Source organism: Oncorhynchus mykiss, chromosome 23 (assembly GCF_057628025.1).
Source record: "Oncorhynchus mykiss isolate SJ-2025 chromosome 23, ASM5762802v1, whole genome shotgun sequence".
In the NCBI taxonomy this organism is placed as follows: Eukaryota; Metazoa; Chordata; class Actinopteri; order Salmoniformes; family Salmonidae; genus Oncorhynchus; species Oncorhynchus mykiss.
In genome coordinates, this window is record NC_143044.1 from 16,332,787 (window position 1) to 16,359,499 (window position 26,713).

Genomic DNA, 26,713 nt, shown 5'->3' on the forward strand with positions numbered 1-26,713 from the left:
GCGGGGACTTGCTTCAATTCAGCCACAAGCATTAGTGAGATCGGGCACTGATGTTGGACGATTAGGCCTGGCTCGCAGTCTGCGTTCCAATTCATCCCAAAGCTGTTCGATGGGGTTGAGGTCAGGGCTCTGTGCAGGCCAGTCAAATTCTTCCCACCGAATTCGACAAACCATTTCTGTAGGCGTTGTCATGATAAAACAGGAAAGGCCCTTCCCCAAACGTTTGCCACAAAGTTGGAGGCACAGAATGTCATTGTAGGCGGTAGTGTTAAGATTTCCGTTCACTGGAACTTAGGGGCTTAGCCCGAACCATGCAAAAACAGCCCCGGGCAGGACGCGCTATCCTGGCATCCGCTAAACCCAGATTCATCCATCGGACTGCCAGATGGTGAAGCGTGATTCATTACTCCGGAATGCGTTTCCACTGCTCCAGTGTCCGATGTCGGCGAGCTTTGCTCATTGGTGATCGGCTATGGAAACCCATTTCATGAAGCTCCCGATGATCAGTCCCTGTGCTGACGTTGCTTCCAGAGGCAGTTTGGAACTTGGTAGTGAGTGTTGCAACCGAGGGTAGATGATTTTTACGTGCTACGTGAGCTCTGTGAGCTTGTGTGGCCTACTACTTCGCGACTGAGTCGTTGTTGATCCTAGACGTTTCCACTTCACAATAACAGCACTTACAGTTGACCAGAGCAGCTCTAGCAGTGCAGAAATTTGACGAACTGACTTATTGGAAAGGTGACATCCTATGACGGTGCCATGTTGAAAGTCACTGAGCTCTTCAGTATGGGCCATTCTACTGCCAGTGTTTGTCTATGGAGATTGCATAGCTGTGTGCTCGATTGTATACACCTGTCAGCAACGGATGTGGCTGAAATAGCCGAATCCACTTACTTGAAGAGGTGTCCACATACATACTTCTGTATTTGCTGCAGTGTGAAGGGGATATAGGCCTAGTGGTTGAGAAGATCTCTCTCTGTATCTCTCTTCCCCCTACCCCCTGTCTCTCTCTCTGTATCTCTCTTCCCCCTACCCCCTCTCTCTCCATCTCTCTTCCCCCCACCTCCTCTCTCTTTATCTCTCTTCCCCCTACCCCCTCTCTCTCTCTGTATCTCTCTTCCCCCTACCCCTTCTCTCTCTCTCTGTATCTCTCTTCCCCCTACCCCTTCTCTCTCTCTGTATCTCTCTTCCCCCTACCCCCTCTCTCTCTGTATTTCTCTCCCCCCTACCCCCCTCACTCTGTATCTCTCTTCCCCCTACCCCCTCTCTCTCTGTATCTCTCTTCCCCCTACCCCCTCTCTCTCTCTCTCTCTCTCTCTCTCTCTCTGTATCTCTTCCCCCTACTCCCCCCCTCTCTGTATCTCTCCTCCCTACCCCCCCTCTCTGTATCTCTCCTCCCTACCTCCCCCTCTCTCTCTGTATCTCTCTTCCCCCTACCCCCTCTCTCTCTCTCTCTCTCCCTCTCTGTATCTCTCTTCCCCCTACCCCCTCTCTCTCTCTCTCTCTCTCTCTCTCTCTCCCTCTCTGTATCTCTCTTCCCCCTACCCCCTCTCTCTCTGTATCTCTCTTCCCCCTACCCCCCCTCTCTCTCTGTATCTCTCTTCCCCCTACCCCCCCTCTCTCTCTGTATCTCTCTTCCCCCTACCCCCCCCCCTCTCTCTGTATCTCTCTTCCCCCTACCCCCTATCTCTCAATCTCTCTTCCCCCTACCCCCTCTCTCTTTATCTCTCTTCCCCCTACCCCCTCTCTCTCTCTGTATCTCTCTTCCCCCTACCCCTTCTCTCTCTCTCTGTATCTCTCTTCCCCCTACCCCTTCTCTCTCTCTGTATCTCTCTTCCCCCTACCCCCTCTCTCTCTGTATTTCTCTCCCCCCTACCCCCCTCTCTCTGTATCTCTCTTCCCCCTACCCCCTCTCTCTCCGTATCTCTCTTCCCCCTACCCCCTCTCTCTCTCTCTCTCTCTCTCTCTCTCTCTGTATCTCTCTTCCCCCTACTCCCCCCCTCTCTGTATATCTCCTCCCTACCCCCCCTCTCTGTATCTCTCCTCCCTACCTCCCCCTCTCTCTCTGTATCTCTCTTCCCCCTACCCCCTCTCTCTCTCTCTCTCTCCCTCTCTGTATCTCTCTTCCCCCTACCCCCTCTCTCTCTCTCTCTCTCTCCCTCTCTGTATCTCTCTTCCCCCTACCCCCCTCTCTCTGTATCTCTCTTCCCCCTACCCCCCTCTCTCTGTATCTCTCTTCCCCCTACCCCCCCTCTCTCTCTGTATCTCTCTTCCCCCTACCCCCCCTCTCTCTCTGTATCTCTCTTCCCCCTACCCCCCCTCTCTCTGTATCTCTCTTCCCCCTACCCCCCCTCTCTCTCTCTCTCTGTATCTCTCTTCCCCCTACCTCCCCCCTCTCTCTGTATCTCTCTTCCCCCTACCCCCTCTCTCTCTCTCTCTGTATCTCTCTTCCCCCTACCCTCTCTCTCTCTCTCTCTCTCTCTCTGTATCTCTCTTCCCCCTACCCCCCCTCTCTCTCTCTCTCTCTCTGTATATCTTCTCTCTCTCTCTCTCTCTCTCTCTCGCTCTCTGTGTATCTCTCTCTCTCTCTGTGTATCTCTCTCTCTCTCTGTATCTCTCTCTCTCTCTGTATCTCTCTTCCCCCTACTCTCTCTGTATCTCTCTCTCTCTCTCTCTCTGTATCTCTCTTCCCCCTACTCTCTCTCTCTCTCTCTCTCTCTCTCTCTCTCTCTCTCTGTATCTCTCTTCCCCCTACCCTCTCTCTTTCTCTCTCTCTCTCTGTATCTCTCTTCCCCCTACCCCCTCCCTCTCTCTCTCTCTGTATATCCCCCCCCCCCTCTCTGTATCCCCCCACTCAATGGTATCTGTAGCCCATCCATCAGCAGAGGTTAGTAGTAAAGCCTGCTGTCAGCACTGTGTTAGAATGGACATGGCCACCCTGGATAGAGTCACAGTGTATGAGTGGACCTGTGCTGGCTCCTGTTCTACTTGTATCAGAGGGACAATATCAGTCACCCTGGCTGGATCAATCACTTGTACTGAGATCATGTCAGCAGATATCATCTTTGGCTGACCAAATGAGCTCGTCTTTGTGTGTGGGTGTGTGCGTGCATTTATATCAAATCCCATCATGGACTTAAACCCTATAACTTCGTCAAAATGTAGAGACGGACTGAGTTAACCTACTTAATGGCGTAACCCTCTGTCATCGTCATGCGTCACTGAGATGACTCATCACACCCCTCACTCTACCTTCTAGCTGCCTCCCTCCACGTTAACCCCAACACTACAAGTCCATGAGAGAGATGGTTAGTCACAACAGGGCCTGACTGTCACGAGGAATGACTCAATCCAGCCAGAGTTATCCAGGCCAATGTCACAACTTCACGGGAAAGCCAGAGGGAGTATCTGTTCCTAGGATAGTATGTGCGGGATTGTAAGGAAGTTTTGTTCCTTTCCACTTCATGTGATAGGGACTTGTAGTACCTCCATAAGGTTTATTCAGGCTGGTGATTGGGTTACTGGCTGAGCTTTTGGAGGAACATCCACACACACTCTCTCACTGACAGGAACCATTATTCATGGATATGTATACTGAAACAGCTATATTATACATACACACCACCTCCACCCCCTTACTGTACTGTAGCCTTCCAGAGCCTCAACCTGCCATGCCCTGCCCCGTCTTTAACTGCCTTTATTGTGTGTGCTTCCGTGCGTGTGTGTGAGAGAGAGAGACCCGTGGGACCAACGGACCTGCCAGCCCTCCAAACCACAGCTTTGATGGTTGTCTTACAGGGCCTGGGAGAGTGGGTAAGGAGCCTCAGGCCTGGCCAAGGAGAGAAGGAGGGAGGGAAGGAAGGGGGAGAGAGGGGGTATAGGAGGTTGGAAGTGGGTTAGTGAGAGACTCTTAAAATCTAGTTTGATGTTTCCAGATTGCTGCTGAGTAGGGAATTTGTAATAAAGGGATTATGTGCGTCAGTGTGTGTGAGAGCAAGAGAAAGAGAGGGGGAGCGGCTCTCAGCGCTAGGCTCTGACAGTCATTTTTTGTTTCATGAGAGCCACTGGTGGTGTGTGAGCAAAGCACCACCACAACGCGTAATATTTGACCACGAACCGTGCAGCAGAAGCCCCTTCTCTGCTACTCTTTAATCCGCGTGAGGCTACAATACATCGCATTTCCCAGGGAGGCTGTGAAGCCAGCCGAATGTTATTGAATGATTGTGTATGAGTCTGTTATTAAAGAATGTGAAACAGTGTTCTGTATTTTAACTATTGCTAACTATTGCACGATTGTGTTCATGAGTCTTATTAAATGGATACTTTGACTGCTTTTCATTAAATCATGTATGACTACAAATATGGTCATGGCCATAAAAATTGTTCATCTGGGTATATAAAGTGTGGTGCCTTGAAAGCACATCAGCTACAGCATGTTTGTTTGTCTGAAACGGTACACTATGCCTTTTTAAATTCCCCCATGAAACCTTCTCTGGAGAGTTTCGAACCGACACTGAATGGGCATTTAACTTGTCTGTAAAGGAATGCTCCTTCTCAAGTGGGGCTGAAGTCCATCACTAGGCAACCAGAACTGTCAATCAAATTATCTCAAACTGCCTGTGTGCAGACCACTCACTCCTAAGTACTTTGAAGTTTAAATACAATGACGTACCAATACATTTAGTAGAAAGAAAACACATACCTTACCATTAAACAAAAACAGGAAAATGGCTGAAAATTGGTCTGTTTCATCCTGGGTCTGCAGGCTTCTCTCCTTCAGGCCATTCATCACCTTTTTGGATCCGAATCCGAGCATTGTCCGGTTTATGGTTGTGTTCTCCAGATAGCTTGGAGATAACCCCATCAGAGAGGGTTATGCGACCTCTGCATTCAAAGCATTATATTCGGTGCACTTCCAGGAGGACTTATTTGTGTCCCGTCGTTCCCGTTTGTAGGTGTAGCCTTCATGTGCTAGCATATTTTTTCTACACACAGAAAGGACACATTTTTCTGCTCCTCTGAGAATAATGAATGTGGAAGGTAGCAGTGAAATATCCTTTTAAGCAGGATATTTGGATTATTAGCATATGAATGACTTGCAATTTGATTGCTGGACTATTGAAGCCATCCATCCAGTCTTTTTAATTGAAATGTCGGCCTTTTACCAGACATTTTTTCCCCCATTAAATTATTTATTTTCATAACTGATAACAATTCGGTATGCTATAACCTATAAATAATATTCTGCCCATATGAACACATTCATTTTAGGACATATAAAGAAAAGCAATGCATGATTTAATGAAAATTGTTTCACATTCTTTAATAAGACTCAAACAGTCTATATAGCTGGCTTCACAGTTTCCCTGCCAAATAGGCCTACAAGAACTTGATGTATCTCGATGACGTTGAGTATGCAAGGGGGTCTTTTAAAAAAAAATATTTCATTTTTACCCCTTTTTCTCCCCAATTGTTAGTTAGTCTTGTCTCATCGCAGCAACTCCCATACGGACTCTGGAGAGGCTAGGGTTGAGAGCCGTGCGTCCTTCGAAACCCAACCAAGCTGCACTGCTTCTTGACACAATTCCCACTTAACCCGGAAGCCAGCCGCACCAATGTGTCGGAGGAAACACTGTACACCCGGCGACCGTGTCAGCGTTCACTGCTCCCAGCCCGCCACTGGAGTCGCTAGTGCGTGATGGGACAAGGACATCCAAGCTGGACAAACCTTCCCTAACACGGACGATGCTGGGCCAATTGTGCGCCGCCCCATGCGTCTCCCGGTCGAGGCCAGCTGCGACAGAGCCTGGACTCGAACCCAGAATCTCTAACACTGTGTGATCACGCTCTCTGCAGCCGATGTGAGTCAGAGCTTTTGAAGAGGTCAACATTCACAAGGTCGCAGTGCCAGACTGATTACCAGGACGTGTACTGCGGGCATGTGCTGACCAACTGGCAAGTGTCTTCTATGACATTTTCAACCTTTCCCTGTCCGAGTCTGTAATGTAATGTTTTAAGCTGACCACCATAGTCCCTGTGCCCAAGAACACGAAGGTAACCTGCCTAAATAACTACCGACCCGTAGCGCTCATGTCTGTAGCCATGAAGTGCTTTGAAAGGCTGGTCATGTCTCACATCAACACCATTATCCCAGAAACCCTAGACCCACTTCAAATTGCATACCGCCCCAACAGATCCACAGATGATGCAATCTCTATTGCACTCCACACTGCCTTTTCCACCAGGACTAAAGGAGCACCTATGTGAGAATGCTATTCATTCACTACAGCTCAGGGTTCAACACCATAGTGCCCTCAAAGCTCATCAATAAGCTACGGACCCTGGGACTAAACACCTCCCTCTACAACTGGATCCTGGACTTCCTGACGAACCGCCCCAGGTGGTAAGGGTAGGTAACAACACATTCACCACGCTGATCCTCAACAAAGGGGCCCCTCAGGGGTGCATGGTCAGTCCCCTCCTGTACTCCCTGTTCACTCATGACTGCACGGCCAGGCACGACTCCAACACCATCATTAAGTTCGCCGATGACAACAGTGGTAGGCCTGATCACAGACAGCGTCGAGACAGCCTATAGGGAGGAGTTCAGAGACCTGGCCATGTCATGCCAGGACAACAACCTCTCCCTCAATGTGATCAAGACAAACGAGATGGTTGTGGACTACAGGAAAAAGAGGAACGAGCACGCCCCCATTCTCATCGACGGGGCTGCAGTGGAGCAGGTTGAGAGCTTCAAGTTCCTTGGTGTCCACATCACCAACCAACTGTCATGGTCCAAATACCATGACAGTCGTGTAGAGGGCACGACAAAACGTATTCCCCCTCAGGAGACTGAAAAGATTTGGCATGGGTCCTCAGATCCTCAAAAGGTTCTACAGCTGCGCTATCGAGAGCATCCTGACTGGTTGCCTCACTGCCTGGTATGGCAACTGCTCAGCTTCCATCTGCAAGGCACTACAGAGGGTAGTGCAAACGGTCCAGTAAATCACTGGGGCCAAGCTTCCTGCCATCCAGGACCTCTGACACCGCCTGGTATAGAGGGAGGCCTTAAAACTTGTCGAAGACTCTAGCCACCCTAGTAATAGACTGTTCTCTCTGCTAACTCACGGCAAGCGGTACCGGAGCGCCACGTGTAGGTCCAAGAGGCTTCTAAACAGCTTCTACCCCCAAGCCATAAGACTCCTGAACACCTAACTACATGTACATGTTACCTCAACTAACCGGTGCCCCCGCACATTGACTCTGTACCGGGACCCCCCTCTATATAGTCTCGCTATTGTTTTTTTACTGCTGCTCTTTAATTACTTGTTACTTTTATTTGATTTGTTCTGGGCATTCATCACAAGTTATACATAGCTCTCTAAGGTCTGCATTGACTGACACAACAAGAGAAACTGCTGATGCACTGCCCATTTTCAACATTGCACCTTGTGCATTTTCCTATTTCAACTTTCAGGAGTACGTTGAAAGCCAGACTGAGTTCCTTAAAAAAAAGAAAATTGTTCTAACCCCCATAATGCATCTCTCTCCTCCAGTCAGATATGAGAGCCACATGTGTATCCCTGGCCTATCCAAGCCACTAACCCTCCACCCTGGGAAATGCTTTTCCAGCATGTCTTTTACAGAAGCATATGGGTTTCAACTCACTTTATTGGTTGATATAATGAACATTTTTAACTGTGCTATTGGTGTTTTGCTTCATGGCCATTGGATGATTTGGCAACAGCAGGGTTTCCTCTGTTTACAAACAGTTAGGTCATTCTATCAGATACAGAGCCTTTAGAATGTATTCATACCCCTTGACGTATTCCACATTTTGTTGTTAGCCTGAATTCAAATTGGATTACATGGATTTTTTTTCTCACCCATCTACACGCACTGCCCCATAATGACACATTTGAAAACACGTTTTTAGAAATGTTTATACATTTATTGAAAATGAAATACAGAGTATCTCATTTACATAAGTATTCACACGAGTCAATATTTTTTAGAAGCAACTTTGGCAGCGATTACAGCTGTGAGTCTTTCTGGGTAAGTCTCTAAGAGCTTTCCACCCCTGGATTGTGCAACATCTGCCCGAACATTTTTCAAGTTCTGTCAAATTGGTTGTTGATCATCGCTAGACAACCATTTTCGGGTCTTGCCATAGATTTTCAAGTAGATTTAAGTGAAAACTCTAACTCCGCCCCTCAGGAACATTCAATGACATCTTGGAAAGCAACTCCAGTGTATATTTGGCCTTTTGTTTTAAGTTATTGTCCTTCTGAAAGGTACATTCAACTCCCAGTGTCTGGTGGAAAGCAGGCTTAACCAGATTTCCCTCTATGATTTTGCTTGTGCTTAGCTTCATTCTGTTTGTTTGTTTTTATCCTGAAAATCTCCCCAGTCCTTAACAATTACAAGCATACCCATAAAATGATGCAGCCACCACTTTGCTTAAAAATATGGCGAGTGGTACTCCGTAATGTGTTGTATTGGATTTTTCCCAAACAACACATTTTTTGTCAGTATTACTTTAGTGCCTTGTTGCAAACAAGATGCATGTTTTGGAATATTTGTATTCTGTACAGGCTTCCTTCCTTCTTTTCACTCTGTAAATTAGGCTAGTATTGTGGAGTAACTACAATGTTGTTGATCCATCCTCAGTTTTCTCCTGTCACAGCCATTAAATTATGTAACTGTTTTAAAGTCACCATTGGCCTCATGGTGACATCCCTGAATGGTTTCCTTCCTCTCCGGCTACTTCGTACGGAAGGATGCCTGTATCTTTGTAGTGACTGGTTGTCTACCAATAGATGCCCTTCTTCGCAAGGTATTGGAAAACCTCCCTGGTCTTTGTGGTTGAATCTGTGTTTGAAATTCCCTGCTCGGCTGAGGGACCTTTACAATTATCTTTATGTGTGGGGTACAGAGATGAGGTAGTCATGTTAAACACTATTATTGTGCAAATCTATAATGGGCCTGTTCTGCAGCCCTGAATCTAACTGTTGTGTGGTAAATTATGCTTATTCATGTACTTCACACATGGTCAATCAGATTTGTAACATGTAATGTAAAACTATGAAGTAGGCCATGGGTCATACAGTACATGGTCTTTATGGACATGATGTAGATTAGTGATGTAATGCAGTTCTGGTCTATCATGATGTGTAAATAATTCCACACACCATTGCTTGCAAAGTACTTGAATGAGTAGTTGTGGGGGTGGCGGGGGGAACAATTCTGAAGCAAGAAATGTTCTGTCTGCACATTTTATGTCCTTCATTAGAACAAGCTTGACAAGGTAAACAAACCAACTGCTTGAATCTATTACCAGAACTGAAGCACAAAATAGAAATCAAAGTCAATATTGATGAATGAAAACAAGATTGGTCTTTGTAGGTATGTCACAGCCGTGGACCATAATGACAGTGTGATTGGGTGTTCCATTGGTCGCATTTGGAAAGCCGAGCAAACGAACCGCATTTCTGTTCTAAAAATAACCGTGTCGATATAATCTCTGTTTATTAGCTGACTATTGATTACATCGTTAAAGGTCCTGAAGAGCAATTCCTTACCACTGAAGAAAACAGTAAGTGTTTTAGTTTTCAGTCTGATTCCAGTCCAAAGAGTATGTAGACTGAAAGGTGGTTTCATTTAATTTCCCAGGTGGCAACTCAAGGACACATATTTAAAGACATTAGCCAGGAATCAAAACAAAAAGCCTTCACTAAGACCCACACACTTGGTTTACAAAGAAGTGAAGGGGCCGCACATTTGACTAGAAATGAAAGTTACAGCAACCGGGAGACCCATGGGTCCGGCGCACATTTGGCCCAGCGATGTCCGGGTTAGGGAAGGGTTTGCCCTTCACCTCTCCCGAGTCCGTGCGGAAGTTGCAGCGATGAGACAAGGCTGTAAACGCCTCAATTGGATACCATGGAATTGGGGAGAAAAAGGGGTAAAACAAATAAACATTCGATCAAAAACAATTAGCCAGCTAGCTAGCTAGACAAGCCAAAAAGTGTTGACCTTCCAGTTCATCTGCAAATCTGTGGGTCAAAACCACCAGACATATGCAGAAAAACTCAATGTCATCAAAAACAAAACAGCTGATAAAAAAAACTATTAAAAATATTTAAATATGTAGCTACATATTTATAGGAGTGTCTCTGCTTAGGCTGCTGCTAGGGTGCCATGGCAACTGCAGAATATGGAAAAGTGATTAGACTAAGGGCACGTTTGTAAATTCACCCTGGCTATCTACTCCGATTTCAGACCATTCACATCTGAGTGTGCCAGAGCGCAGAATAACTGATGAATTTTACGAACACTCAACACGCGTTGAATATGGCCGGTGTCAGTAAACATCGGCAAAAAAGCTTAATTAAATTGTTGCCATCTGCACAGTTCGTCTGGATAATGCTCTGGATAACATTTTAAACAGACAGTAAAATGGTCAGTGAGGTGTTCTATCATTTATGTCTGGAAGTAGCTAGCAAGCTAGATAACTTTAGCCAGTTAGCTTGGGTGCTTGACTGTCATTGTAAGGTCAGAATACTTCAATCAACCCTACTCCTCGGCCAGAGGGTCCAGTGCGCACACAAAACGCTCCAAGAGCGAAACACTGAATTCACAACACCCAGAGCGCACTCTGAGCGTTCTCTGGCACTCCAGAGTGAATTTACGAATGCACCCTAAAGGTGAGGACACAGCAGTTCACCAGACACGACTGAATCCAAACATTACACAGTTGATTTTATGTGCATTTCACATTATCTATACTTTCTGCCACATTTGTTGATATTGAAATGTGAAAATACTCTGGACACATTAGGTAACATGATAAGAGTATTTATGGGAAAATCTGGGCTAGGTGCAAAATCAGAGAAAAAAATCACGAGTGAGGTCTAACTGGTGTTTCCAAGTGGCCACAAGCCTCCCCAAAATGTGAACAATTCCTAGGTAATTTCAATGCACTTTTATGACTCAGTCTTCAACTATAAGGTGTTTTTTTTTAATCTCTCCTAGCTGTGCTGTTGAGGAACTCTAGAGAAGCACGCTTGTAGTTGTTTTTTTGGAACACAGCCCCACATCCCCGCTTTTACACAATTATTGTTGTTTATACAATCCGAAAACGGTCCGTTATAAATCGCAATCTGGGTCAGGTAGGCATCATTTGAAAGGTTGTTCCATTGCCAACATGACTAGCTATACTGAACACAAATATAAATGCTACATGTAAAGTGCTGCTCCCATGTTTCATGAGCTGAAATAACAGATCCCAGAAATGTTAAATATGCACAGAAATCTTATTTCTCTAAAATGTGTTTACATCCCTGTTAGTGAGTATTTATCCTTTGCCAAGATAATCCATCCACTTGACAGGTGTGGCATATCAAGAATCTGATTAAACAGTATGATCATTACACAGGTGTACCTTGTGCTGGGGACAATAAAAGACCACTTTTAAAATGTGCAGTTTTGTCACAACACAATGCCTCAAGTTTTGAGGGAGTGTTCAATTTGCATGCTGACAGCAGGAATGTCCACCAGAGCTGTTGCCAGATAATTTAATGTTAATTTGTCTACCATAAGCCACCTCCAACGTCGTTATAGAGATTTTGGCAGTACGTCCAACTGGTCTCACAACCGCAGACCACGTGTAACCACGCCAGCCCAGGACTTGCACTTCCGGCTTCTTCACCTGCTGGATTGTCTGAGACTAGCCACCTAGACAGCTGAAGAAACTGAGGAGGATTTCTGTCTGTAATAAAGCCCTTTTGTGGGGGAAAAAATGATTTTGCCTGGCTCCCCAGTGGGTGAGCCTATGCCCTACCAGGCCCACCCATGGCTGCACCCCTGCCCAGTCATGTGAAATCCATAGACTAGGGCCTAATTAATTTATATTGACTGATTTCCTTATTTTACCTGCACCTCAGTACAATTGTTGAAATTGTTGCATGTTGTGTTTATATTTTTGTTCAGAATAAATGATAAAATACGTTCTTACAGAGTTAGGCTTTCACAAGGCAATTCAGAGAAGCAGATACAAATTTTGGTGCGCATAGAATTAAGTCATGAGTGCATTCAGATGCATGGTCCGTGGCCAATTTTCTACACAATACAACAAACAGGCTCATTCTGTTCAGGACAACCCAGGGTATAACCCCATATCATCTTGTAGCTGTACATCAAACATAATGTTCATAAATGTTGACATTGTATATTACAAGTTTTAAGATGTGGAAATGTGAAGTGCACATTTGGACTCACGGGTGTTTTGGTTTATCTCATCTTTCAAAATACATTGAATCCTCGTTATTGACAGCATTTCCCTCTCAGACAACAAACAATTTGCTAAAGTTGCCTAATTGGTGGGCGGGATGGGGGCAACTTCTGAATATGAGCACTGAGTGCAACAAGAACGGCTGTCACTCAAAACCCATACAGAGCTGTGTAGCGGAGACCCTTAGCTCTGATGTCATGTATAGCATGTTACTGTACAGCCACTGCGTTCCAATTTAGGCGCTTATCAATGTCCAAATCTGCCATTTTGAACCTGTATACAGGTATGAGTGTAACGTGTTTAATGAGGAGATGGTTAGAAACATCTGCTGTCAGACATCAGTTGTCATCTGCGTATGACTGCATCATCTTATTCTTGGCCCAGCTGCAGCGGCTTGTTGCCCGACATTGCCCTCCACCCCACCTCACCAACACTGGAGCACCCCCTCCCTCGCCCCCTAGTCTCGTCTGTCTTCCCCATCTGTGTACCCAGCATGCTCTGGCTTTGCTACTTCTACGGCTGCTGGGTAACACTCCAGATCACAGTGCCACAATATTTAGTCAGACCTAAGTGATGTTGTAGGGTGAAGGTGAGGGTGATAGAACAAACCTAGATGGTGAGTGTGGTTATTTTCACATGCATGTACATGAAAATAATCACCACAAATGTTTGTTGTAAAATGTTTCAAAACCTCTAACAATGTTAGTGGGTCACTTAACATTTACTTCCAATTTGCAGTAACTTCCTGGGTAATGCATGGCATCACATTTACACCAGATGGTAAACCATTAGTTGGCTATTGCAGTGGAGAGGTGAGGGGTTTTTGTACCATCATCCATGATAACATTTTAGAGAGATAGAGAACAGGAGAGGTATCCTGACGTATACTTCCCCGGTAGGGGAGCCTTTTACCCAGACTGAGCTTAGCCTAAACCCCTGATACTTCCAACCCCCTGCTCCTGGCATCCAGTCAGACTATGAACTCACCCCAACCAACCCCCCCACCCCTCCCCGGGTTGTGTTCCAGGCTTCCAGCCAAGCCCCACAGCCCCTTTATGGGCTTATGGAGATGGTCATAGAGGACTGTATGTTGGGGGAGAAGGAGAATAACTCATCTGGGGTCCATAATCTCACAAATCCCAGGGTAGGAGGAGTGTGTGTGTGCGCGTGTGTGCGTGCTAGTGTGCCCATTCTACAGTATTTGTGGGAGCTAGTTTGTATGTGTGGTTGCCTTCAAGATGTGGAAATTAGTTCTCGGAAAGACACATCTACTGCAAAGAGAAAACAATAGGCTGTTTTAATAGAGCTGTGTCTGGGCTGGATTTGGCCTGGAAGGAGGAGGGGCTAATGGGAGATTGAACACGGATAGATGAGCAGTGTGGGATGCAGGCTGTGACAGCTGTAACAGGGTTGACACCTAGGAAATCATTACCATCGGCTTTAATTTCTGTTTTATTTCCGTTTCTGCATCGTAAATTGCCCTCCTGAGCAGTGTATGAATCTTGGAGAGATGTTGTTTAAACATGAATACCATAGAAAGTAATATGATATGACTGTAGGTAAGACCAACTACATTTAGCAAGAGTATCCACATGCCCCGTTACAATCTGATCAGTCACAAGGCAGTCATGGTATTGCTATCAGAGTCGCATAGCTACATACAATGCGTTGAGGTCAATCTGTCCTGTGTAATTGAATCCCTCCCTTACAGTTTGCCTATTGCCCCAGCTCATCCATATGTCAATGTGTGTTTAACATTTTAATCATGAAATGAGTGAACCGATGTGGATGAATATTAACATGCTGACTACACTGGGCACACACGTGCGTCTGTTGATTTTGTCTATCCACACCAGAACACCATGAAATATCAAAATTAACTCTGAACCAACTATATTAATTTGGGGACAGGTCGAAACACATGAAACATTCATGGACATTTAGTTAGCTAGCGTGCTGTTGCTAGCTAATTTGTCCAGGGTTATAAACATTAGGTTGTTATTTTACCTGAAATGCACAATGTCCTTTTTGTCCTGGATATTTGTAAAATTTGTACCCATTTTGAGTTACACAAAATTGTGTGTTCTCGACAATTAATCCACAGATATAATGGGAAACTTAGTTAGTTTCTAGTAGTCTCTCCTTCAGTCGTCGTCTTCTGCATTACCAGCATCAACGGGACTGGAGTGTGGACTTCAGTTCTGCTTTCAATCACCCACGTGGGTATATGCTTCTAAAAACCAATGAGGAGATGGGAGACGCGAGAGGTGTGGTCAACATGTAAGGCAGTTTTTTTTTTAATGTCAAGTCAGTATTCATGTCTAGTCCTTGTTTCATGTATTCATGTCAGAACAGGGCTGGCTACAGCAGTGGCATGTCTAAATGTAATGGTACATTAGCGAAGTCGCTGTAGCATGTCAGAAGACGAGGAAAGGAGTTGCCTTGAACAGGGTCAAAGGCTCAGAGCAGATCTAGGGTCACACATGCTTGCGGTGTACTGAGTACAAATGAGCTCCTAGCATGTGAGCTTACACACACACACACACACACACACACACGACATACAGTACACACCCTCCATCCATGCCTCTGTCTGACTGAGATGCATTATTAATATCGAGGCAGAGAGCTAGGATTTGACTGACAGTGAGATGTTGGGGGCATATTAAACGTAGGCATCTGTGTGGGTAGCCTCTTTCACAGATGTCAAGCATGCAACAACAAAGAACACCAAGCCCCTTATGAATAAGCAAGACCTTTTCTGTTCATGTGGCAAGTAGTTACAATGCCAAGGTGTACCGAGAAATATTGTGTGGCGACTGAGGTATTTCTGTGTTGTATTGATTTATTTTGTTTCACCTTCCACTTGTAATGTATAATACTGGGTTTGTACAAGTGGCTCACTTTTGTGTCTTCTCTCACATAATTGTGAATGTGCCTCCACAAGTATTTTACATTTGAATGTCAGTGTTTCAAAAGGGAGAGTTCACCAAAATTACAAACTGTAAGCAGTCTATGGACAAGGTATGACTGCAATCCATTCTTTGGTTTTGTTTACCTGGCTACTGTTTCAAATGCTAACTTTGTAGCATTTGTGGCACAAGTCTAATCAATTTGTAGATCAAAACAATATGTCATTTTGTAATTTGGGTGACGACCTACAGTCGTGGCCAAATGTTTTGAGAATGACACAAATATTCATTTCCACAAAGTTTTCTGCTTCAGTGTCTTCAGATATTTATTGACAATTACATGAACTTGATGCAAAGAGTGAATATTTGCAGTGTTGACCTTTCTTTTTCAAGACCTCTGCAATCCGCCCTGGCATGCTGTCAATTAACTTCTGGGCCACAGTGCTGTCAATTAACTTCTGGGCCACAGTGCTTGGAGTTGGTCAGAATTTGTGGGTTTTTGTTTGTCCTCCCGTCTCTTGAGGATTGGCCACATGTTCTCAATGGGATTAAGGTCTGGGGAGTTTCCTGGCCATGGACCCAAAATATCGATGTTTTGTTCCCCGAGCCACTTAGTTATCACTTTTGCCCTATGGCAAGGTGGTCCATCATGCTGGAAAAGGCATTGTTCAGCACCAAACTGTTCCTGGATGGTTGGGAGAAGTTGCTCTCGGAGGATGTGTTGGTACCATTCTTTATTCATGGCTGTGTTCTTAGGCACAATTCTCTTGGCTGAGAAGCAACCCCACACATGAATGGCCTCAGGATACTTTACTGTTGGCATGACACAGGACTGATGGTAGCGCTCACCTTGTCTTCTCCGGACAAGCTTTTTTCCCAGATGCCCCAAACAATGGGAAATGGGATTCATCAGAGAAAATGACTTTACCCCAGTCCTCAGCAGTCCAATCCCTGTACCTTTTTGCAGAATATCAGTCTGGCTTCTTTGCTGCCCTTCTTGACACCAGGCCATCCTCCAAAAGTCTTGGCCTCACTGTGCGTGCAAATGCACTCACACCTACAGTGCCTTGCGAAAGTATTCGGCCCCCTTGAACTTTGCGACATTTTGCCGCATTTCAGGCTTCAAACATAAAGATATAAAACTGTATTTTTTTGTGAAGAATCAACAACAAGTGGGACACAATCATGAAGTGGAACGACATTTATTGGATATTTCAAACTTTTTTAACAAATCAAAAACTGAAAAATTGGGCGTGCAAAATTATTCAGCCCCCTTAAGTTAATACTTTGTAGCGCCACCTTTTGCTGCGATTACAGCTGTAAGTCGCTTGGGGTATGTCTCTATCAGTTTTACACATCGAGAGACTGACATTTTTTCCCATTCCTCCTTGCAAAACAGCTCGAGCTCAGTGAGGTTGGATGGAGAGCATTTGTGAACAGCAGTTTTCAGTTCTTTCCACAGATTCTCGATTGGATTCAGGTCTGGACTTTGACTTGGCCATTCTAACACCTGGATATGTTTATTTTTGAACCATTCCATTGTAGATTTTGCTTTATGTTTTGGATCATTGTCTTGTTGGAAGACAAATCTCCGTCCCAGTCTCAGGTCTTTTGCAGACTCCATCAGGTTCTTCTTCCAGAATGGTCCTGTATTTGGCTCCATCCATCTTCCCATCAATTTTAACCATCTTCCCTGTCCCTGCTGAAGAAAAGCAGGCCCAAACCATGATGCTGCCACCACCATGTTTGACAGTGGGGATGGTGTGTTCAGCAGTGTTGCTTTTACGCCAAACATAACGTTTTGCATTGTTGCCAAAAAGTTCAATTTTGGTTTCATCTGACCAGAGCACCTTCTTCCACATGTTTGGTGTGTCTCCCAGGTGGCTTGTGGCAAACTTTAAACAACACTTTTTATGGAAACCTTTAAGAAATGTCTTTCTTCTTGCCACTCTTCCATAAAGGCCAGATTTGTACAATATACGACTGATTGTTGTCCTATGGACAGAGTCTCCCACCTCAGCTGTAGATCTCTGCAGTTCATCCAGAGTGATCATGGGCCTCTTGGCTGCATCTCTGATCAGTCTTCTCCTTGTATGAGCTGAAAGTTTAGAGGGATGGCCAGGTCTTGGTAGATTTGCAGTGGTCTGATACCCCTTCCATTTCAATATTATCGCTTGCACAGTGCTCATTGGGATGTTTAAAGCTTGGGAAATCTTTTTCTATCCAAATCCGGCTTTAAACTTCTTCACAACAGTATCTCGGACCTGCCTGGTGTGTTCCTTGTTCTTCATGATGCTCTCTGCGCTTTTAACGGACCTCTGAGACTATCACAGTGCAGGTGCATTTATACGGAGACTTGATTACACACAGGTGGATTGTATTTATCATCATTAGTCATTTAGGTCAACATTGGATCATTCAGAGATCCTCACTGAACTTCTGGAGAGAGTTTGCTGCACTGAAAGTAAAGGGGCTGAATAATTTTGCACGCCCAATTTTTCAGTTTTTGATTTGTTAAGAGTTTGAAATATCCAATAAATGTCATTCCACTTCATGATTGTGTCCCACTTGTTGTTGATACTTCACAAAAAATACAGTTTTATATCTTTATGTTTGAAGCCTGAAATGTGGCAAAAGGTCGCAAAGTTCAAGGGGGCCGAATACTTTCGCAAGGCACTGTACCTGCTGCCATTCCTGAGCAAGCTCTGTATTGGTGGTGCCCCGATCCCAAAGCTGAATAAACTTGAGGACACGGTCCTGGCGCTTGCTGGACTTTCTAACCTTCTTCACAACAATTGAACTGCTCTCCTTGAAGTTCTTGATGATGTGATAAATGGTTGCACCTAAATCAATCTTACTGGCAGCAACATCCTTGCCTGTGAAGCCCTTTTTGCGCAAAGCAATGACGACGGCACGTGTTTCCTTGCAGGTAACCATGGTTGACAGTGGAAGAACAATGATTCCAATGCGCCACCCTCCTTTTGAAGTTTCCAGTCTGTTATTTGAACTTAATTAGCATGATAGAGTGATCTCCAGCCTTGTCCTCGTCAACACTCACACCTGTGTTAACGAGAGAATCACTTACATGATGTCAGCTGGTCCTTTTGTGGCAGGGCTGAAATGCAGTGGAAATGTTTTTGGGGGATTCAGTTAATTTGCATGGCATAGAGGGACTTTGCAATTAATCTGATCACTCTTCATAACATTCTGGAGTATATGCAAATTGCCATCATACAAACTGAGGCAGCAGACTGAAAATTTATATTTGTGTCATTCTCAAAACTTTTGGCCACGACTGTACACACCTTGGGACTCAACAACACACCAGCCTGGGACCTGGCTGCAGCGTGGGGATCCATTTGTTGAGGCACTATGCTCCAAGGAGCGTGCAAAGATGAGTGAGTGAACTGTCCCATTAATGTCCTGTGTATACTCAGGCATAGGGATCCTTCATCCTTGGTTTGTCGACAGTGTCTTTGCTTCGTGTTACTGTATGATTAGATCTACAAACCCAGAACACACATACTCTATCTAGAACTGTTCCACTCTGACTGTTTGATAAAGATGTGTAGTGTAGTCTAGTCTAGCACACTCTTGGGAACCAGATCACAGAAGTAAATCAATAAAAGAGGGGAATAGCGCTGTTTAGGTTTACACTGATGGAGTTGAAACACGGGTTGTTGTACACAGTCTACGTGGGTGTGTGTTGGCGGCAGGACAAGGGCTTCCAGTGACCAATGTTATTGTTAGTTTTTTTGCTAAGTGAATTGAATCCTATTCCCACGAGGCATGTTGCTGTAGGGTTGCTGTTTCATAGATAACTGTGTGTGCATGCTTCTACATATGTGTATGCCTTTCTGTTTCCACAAAGTCCCCAAAGACTTAATTAGTTTACTTTTCACCCTGCTATTCATTCAAGCATGAAACTGAATTGAGAAACTCTCACTCTCATTTTAATATCAGTGCCCCCAGCTGCCTCCTGTCTCTTGCTCTCTCATCCATCCATTTCCCTCTCTCTCCATCTCACTTGCCTTATTTCCTTCTGTCAACTATGGTTTCCTGAAACTATAAAAACACAGGGAAAAAGTCAGTTGGTCTGAAGTCAATTCCACTATCAATGATAATCCCCCTTTTCCTGTCAACCCATAATGAAACAGCATTGGGAGCTTTAGCATTTCCTTTGACATCCTGTCCAGTGTTATCGCTTCTTTTCCTAATTACGCAACACTGATTAAAGAACGATAGCACGATCCACCACTGCAATCCAACAGGTCTTCACGATGGTCTAAAAACCGAATGCAGGGTAAACTCGAGTATAATTTGTCAACAAGGTGGGATATTTGAGAGGGTCCCTAGCTGTCATGGCAACAGAAAACATGATGCCCCAGCACTGATCCAAGGACAGGGTTAATGAAAATGGAGGCGTCTTCTCCGCCTTAACTAATGCATGAGAACAGATGTTAACAGGGAACCTCTCCAACAGGGATCAAGTGTCAGCTGGCCAGGCAGGTAGGTAGGCCAAATAATTATGTACCACAGGGGGACTGGGAGGATAGGAAGGTTTCATAGAGGTTTTCAAGGATTGCTTAGGGAAGTGTGTGTGTAGTGACAAAAAGTGCATTCTCCCCCTAGGTCTCTCTGACAAGGGGCAAAATCCAGAAACAGAGCTTCGCTTGGTAAAGGGGATCAGCAATGCTTTGGGTGGAGTGCTGTGGTAACAGCAGGTTGACAGATTGTGGTTGGAGCAAATGGCTTTAATCCAATAATTGTACATGCAAATAGTTGCTTTGAGGACAAGCCTTGCTTTTGTCACTTTCTTTCACGCTTATTATTTCTAAAGGGTTGCAGGCAGTATGCTTTAATAACGTTTTCAGATGTTTTTTTAGCAGTCAGTTTCCCATTGCCCCCTGTGGGTTCTGTGTCTCCGGGTGCCAGTCGTCTTGTGACATTTACTAGGTCCTCTCAGTGAGGGGGGAGAGTGTGACAGGAGTTTCACTGGAGTTGCGTGGTCACTCTGTCAGCGTCGGCCCAGGCAACGGATTAGTGTCCAATCAGAGTGGATTTGTTGTTTCCTGACGGCACATGAGACTTAGCAGGGAGATCTGTATTCATTTCAATCACCCGCCTGCCTGCCTTCCCCTCCCTGAGGGCTACTAGCGGGGTAGTGTAAATCTCTCATGCTCATTGAACGAGACCCAGCAAGTCATTGACAACAAAATCAAGTGATCAGACCCAGGTAAGTGTCCCGGGCCACGGATTTGGATGGAGGTTTGCCCTTACGTAAATGAGCAGAATCCTCAGAGATACTTTTTAGTTGGTTCACGTAACGTCACGATGGGTAGCAGAATTAAGCCGTCTTTATTTAGACTGTAATCCCTCATAGCAATCGCCAGAGTGAGTAAAATGTCCCAGAGTAGGGGAAGGATAAACCCTACTAGATTAGTACAAGCCCCTGCCTACAATCCCATCCCACCCCCTCCAATATTCCCCCCTTTCGTGTATTTTTCCTCTCACCGCATCGGGTAGCCTACATGGTTGGTGGCCAGCACAAGCACGGACCCTGTCATTGTGGTTCAATGGAGTAGTTGGGGCTGCCTTTGCAGCATTTGCACAGTGTGGTGTCCTCTCACAACTAGCAACAATATTTCCATAGATTAATTATTCAAGGATTGCCTGTCAAGGGGGAGCCACTGAATAGAAAGGACCTCAGAAGAGCCCCCAAAAATTACAACTGGATATCAGGTGAAACAATATACCCCACTGCTTCATCTCTTTTTGCTCCTCCTCCGTCCTCCCTCCCTCCTTTCCACTCTTTTGATGTAAATTGTAACTGAAGACTTGAAAGAAAACACCAACTACTCCCTGCTTGTTTTTTGTCCTCCTGTAAAGCTGTCCAGTTTTTTTCTCTCCAATGCTCGTCGCCAGCAAGCAGTTGAGTATCGGTCGCTCCCACAGTTGGGACACCCTGGGGGGGAATGAGGGTCAGTGGGCCGGGGGAGAAAGCGTGTTTGACCAACAAGGCAGGATAGCGGGTCGACGAAACTCGCTGTCTTACGGGGCAGAGGGAGGAGGTTACTATGAGACTCCCCCTGGGATGCGTCCTCCGGACCTGGATCTGAAACGAGACCCCTACTCCTACCAAGACTCTCTGTACAGTCAGCAAGGCTACGCTACTGATCCCCGGGGAATGAGAAAGGGCTCAGTCCCTGAGCTAAACAACTACGACCGTCCACCCATGGCTAATAGTCATCGAGGATTCATCGCCTCCCAGGATTATTATCCCCATGACCCTGCTATGGCTCCCCGACCACCAGAGGAACCCCGGGGCTTCTACCGGGTGGAGCAGCAGACTCAGGAGCAGCCTCACCCGCTCAGCAGATCCCCGTCCCACTACGGGATGAACCCAGTGGGACGCCCACCATGGGACCAGGGACAGGGAGGGAGGCCCTTACCTCCGGGTCCTTCGTCTTCTTCTCCTCTTCATCCTCGCCCTCTTCCGCCAACTGCCCATTGCATTAACCAGGTTTACAATCAGCCTGCAGCTGTAGCCGCAACCGCCGCTGCCAATATGATGCCAGATGGCCAAAGCTCTCCTGCTCACTATGGAATGGAACAACCCTCTTCACCTCGTTACACATCTGAGCCAACCCCTCTAGCCGGCCAGACAGTCTATACCGACATCAACGGCCATCCCGTGGACCCTCGGCAGCAGCCTGCAGCCACCTGCCTGGTGGTGGACCCTAACACTCAGGGGCTGGATGGGAGCATGCAGCAGCGAGGTATGATGATAAGGCAGGAGTGCACATTGCCCTACAGTGTTCAACAACAACAAGCTCCGCAGCCCAACATGCAGGTCTACAACCCCAACCCTCCTCTCGCCGCCCCTGTTCCTGCACCTGTTCCTGCCCCTCTTCATATCCCACCTATCCCTGTAACCCTCCCCCCTCCACCTCCCACAGCCCACCAGACGCCTGCAGCCCCAGTGGATCACAAGAGGAACACCGACCCAGAGTTCCTGGCTCTTCTTCGAAACGAGGGTCTCTCAGAGAGTACCATCTCCTCACTCATCCAGCAGGGCTTTGACACAACCGGCATGCTGGCAGTCATGGAGGAGAATGACGTACGTTCTGTGGCTCCCAACCTAGGGCAGGCGCGGGTGCTGTCGCGGGTGGCCATCAGCATCAAGAGGCCCTTAGAGCCCCCTCCCATGCCCCAGCAACAGGCCCACATGCGGGGCCGCTCCAACAGCTTCAGCCACCGCTCTGACATGTACCTCCAGCAGCAGCAGCACCAGCAGGGCATGGGCATGGACCCCCGGCTGATGCCACCACAGACCCCTGGTACCATGCAGACCATCTCCCCCACCATGGCTGAGGCCCTGGCCAGAAGGCCCAACAGTGCTCCCTCTCAGCAACTTCTGGAAAATACACAGGGCTACCCAGGACCTCGTACTCCAGGGACCTACAACGGTGCCATGGTCCCTGTCCAGTCCCGGCCCATGTCTGCATTCTCCCAACACCCGGGTGTCCCCATGCCGCCGGGAATACAGTTGATGGCTGCCATGCCCCAGCAGATGCAAGCCATGCAACAACAGCAAATGCCAGTGTGCATGCCTGCCCAGCCGTCACCTCAGCAGGCCCCAAGGGCATATTCCACCAACTACACAGTGCCCATGGAGCTGATGAAACGGGACCGCAGCCTACAACCCATGCTCAGCGCCCACCCCAGCCCTCAGATGATACGCAAGGCTGGGGGCACCCCGTCCGATGGAGCCATGATGCCAGTGGGTACCAGCATGCAGAACCAGACTGCTATGGCCACCAACCAGAAGCTTAGCCGCCGTACTGGCCCACCTGTCATCGTCTCCACCATGGCATCACCAGATACAAGTAAAGCATACTTTTATCCCCTCAACCATTCCCTCCTCTTCCTCTTCTCCCCTAGTCCTCCTGTATATAATGTCTCTTGGCTGTAGTGTATTTGTTGGCTACTGAAGGAGTATGGTTACTGAAAGAGTATGGTTTCTCTTGGGTTATATAAAACAAATTGTAGTTATAGATTTTTTCTGTTTGAAATGGAAGCTCTGGTTAGATAACCATTCACTCTGTACTCTAAGACAACAATTAGGTATTGTGTTTTTGCAATCAAATTAATAATTATTTTATACCCTTATCAGGAAAGCCACTTTCTCAAATAACTGTTGAATATTTAAGGCTATGAAACTGCTCTCTTTATGACAGCTATTTGGCATGAATTGAATACAGGATACTGTAATGCAGTGCTCTTAAACCAAGTGCCCGAAAAGGGCCATTTATCTGGTTCCCACTCAACGTTGAAGTGTTTGAGATACTTTTTCTGTAGATTGATATGAATTTATCTCTTTGCTGTGTGGAGCTCTGCTTATTGTTAACCTGTGTTTGTGCCTTTGTATTGGATTGACAATGGATAAACATCTTAACTTAATACGGGATCGGTGTCCCCTCCACGGGACTGTTGAGCTAACGTAGGCTAATGTGATTAGCATGAGGTTGTAAATAACAAGAACATTTCCCAGGACATAGACATATCTGATATGGACAGAATGCTTACATTCTTGTTAATCTAACTGTAGTGTCCAATTTACAGTAGCTATTGCAGTGAAAGAATACCATGCAATTGTTTGAGGAGAGTGCACAGTTAGGAATTGAAAATGTATTAACCTTTTGTGACTAGGGGGCAGTATTTTCATTTTTTGAAAAATAACGTTCCCGTAGTAAACGGGATATTTTGCCAGGACAAGATGCTAGAATATGCATGTAATTGACAGCTTGGGATAGAAAACACTCTAAAGTTTCCAAAACTGTAAAAATATTGTCTGTGAGTATAACAGAACTGATGTTGCAGGCGAAAGCCTGAGAAATCCAATCCGGAAGTGCCTCATGTTTTGAAAGCGCTGCGTTCCAATGCGTCCCTATTGAGCAGTGTCTGTGTGTGTGGGAGAGAGAAAAAAAGAGCTGTTTTTGCTTTGGAGCTATATTCCTTGCCCTTCACCTCATCTGTAGGCATTTGAAGCTTGTCCACACAGAACAAAGGCATAATTGTCCACACAGAGCATAATCTTCAGGGCTGATGGCCTGGTGGGAAGGGTTATGTAATATTGGTTTCAGCATCATTCTGCTTATAGTGCATTGAAGTAGCCTGGAGCTGTACATTATGTGTAGTGTTGCATACACTGTTATTGTCTCTGTTCAGGTGCAGCAGTGACCATTGTAGGGAATGTTGAAATTAACTATATTGTATACTGTAGCTCTCTAACGTTGGTGCTACAGAAATTTGGAAGATGTGAGAAATTACCAGCACTAGCTATGATTTCAACAAGTATGATTCATCATCAAAGTTGTTCAATAATAATGCTATTGGACAGCATCCATCGGGTTGGACAACATCCGAGCTGGCCTGCTGAAATGAAATGAATGTGATGATCACCGATCAGCAATTGTGTCTTTTCTCTGAGTTACTGGAATGAGAAGCAAAAGGGGTTTAGTCCTTTAGATCCTCCTTTTACAACACTGCTAATCCACAGATTCACTCCGTTATTTATGGACTAGGCTGACATCTTTGGATTCCCCAGTACTAGAGCTATAACCATTGGCTCCGACAGCTCCCCTACAGATTGAGAACAAATGGATTTATGAAGTCTGTCTAGTCTCAGGGGGGAAAAAGATGGTACTTCTTCTGTTTATGTCTAAAGGACCCTTTTCTGTTTAGCTACCTTTCTCTGCTGTAAAAATCTGTAGCCATGATAATAGCTCACCCTAGTTTGCTTTTGCACACAAGGGTTTCCTCATGTTAAACACACACTCAGGACAACAAATGAATGTGCATGCGGCTGACATTTGTTGCTTTGGTAATTTCATCTGTTAATGGACGCCTGCAAAGCCTCTCTGAAAGCATATTCCTTAATTGTGTGTTGCTAGGCAACAGGGGTTTGGTCATAATCACAGAAAGATGATCTTTTAAGGAGCGGGCGAAAGGTTTCACTAGAGTGGGGACTGGTGGAAATGGCTGAGAATTTGCATTTTATGGCACTGTGTTGAAAAAAGGGTGCTTGAGCTAATACTGTGAGCTAGAGGAGAGTCATAATAATGACATTTTAGTCACCTCGTGTTGAAATATGACCACGGAGCAATAATGGCATGTGCCCTTTTTGAGAGCAGGAGTTAATATAATTTTGCATTGTAGAAATCGTCACAGTCAACCTTTTTTTTTGGTTGCATGGAGTATGTCTGAGTATAATTTCTGACATTTGACAACATGATATAGGGAATATCTCAACCATTTGAGCTTGTTCCTCTGTACCGTCTTCATAATTAGTAAGCCTATATAAATATTTAGATATGATATGCCGATAGCCTCAATATGTTCATTAGTAACACCTAGGGCTACACGATTTGGACAAAATATCTCATTGCGATTTTTTGGCCAGATATTCTAATTGCGATTATGAATTGCGATTTTCAAACACTTATTCAGTCAGACATGGTTAAAACAAATCTCAGGGTAGATTACATCACTTCTAAAATGAGATCATATGAATGAATACATACTGTGCTAACTGATTACAAAACCAAATTCAACAAATATTTTCAAACATTGTTATACATATGATAATAGGTAGGATTATTACACCTACATATTAACAAACATACATTTTTAACATGATCGTCAAAATATACACTGAGTATACCAAACATCATAAAAACAATATATATATTTTTTTATTTAACTAGGAAAGTCAGTTAAGAACAAATTCTTATTTACAATGACGCGTACTGCGGCCGAACCCGGACGGAGCTGGGCCAATTGTGCGCCGCCCTATGTGACTCGGGTACTGCAGTGATGCCTCTTGCACTGAGATGCAGTGCATAGACCACTGTGCCCCTCGGGAGCATCTTCCTAATATTATGAAAATCCTCCTTATATTGAGTCGTCAGCTTGAGGTCCTGAGCGCACTGGAGCAGGTTTTTATCAAGGATTTTAATGTACTTTGCCTTGTTCATCTTTCTCTCAATCCTGACTAGTCTCCTAGTCCCTGCTGCTGAAAAACATCCCAACAGCATGATGCTGCCACCACCATGCCTCACCGTAAGGATGGTGCCAGGTTTCCTCCAGACTTGACGCATGGCATTCAGGCCAAATAGTTCAATCATTGTTTAATCAGACCAGATAATCTTGTTTCTCATAGTCAGGGTCCTTTAGGTGCCTTTTGTAAACTCATCACTCAACATGTGCCTTTTACTGAGGAGTGGGTTTGTTCTGGCCACTCTACCATAAAGGCTTGATTTGGTGGAGTGCTGTAGAGATGGCTGTCCTTCTTGAAGGTTCTCCCATCTCCACAGAGGAACTCGGGAGTTCTGTCAGAGTGACCATCGGGTTCTTGATCACCTCCCTGACCAAGGCCCTACTCCCCTGATTGTTCAGTTTGGCCAGGTGGCCAGCTCTAGGAAGAGCTCTAGGAAGAGCCAGGTGG

At 45.5% G+C, this 26,713-nt stretch overlaps 1 protein-coding gene across 10 annotated transcripts in view; it reads left to right on the forward strand.

Annotated features, from left to right (window-relative positions):
* Positions 1–26,713, forward strand: part of ctbp2a (C-terminal binding protein 2a) — a 116,064-nt gene that overhangs the window by 49,093 nt on the left and 40,258 nt on the right. For 3 of the 10 annotated variants that reach the window (XR_016490977.1, XM_090216943.1, XM_090216942.1), the window contains exon 1: positions 18,508–23,093. The exons of 5 other annotated variants lie outside the window; for them this stretch is intronic. Coding sequence is in view for 4 of the 5 variants with exons in the window: in XM_090216943.1 (XP_090073069.1) it covers positions 21,116–23,093 (1,978 nt within the window). In the remaining variant the exon portion in view is untranslated. Of the gene's footprint in view, positions 1–18,507; positions 23,094–26,713 lie in introns of those variants that run through there. 2 more of the 10 variants (XM_021580547.3, XM_021580544.3) reach the window with 1 other exon arrangement.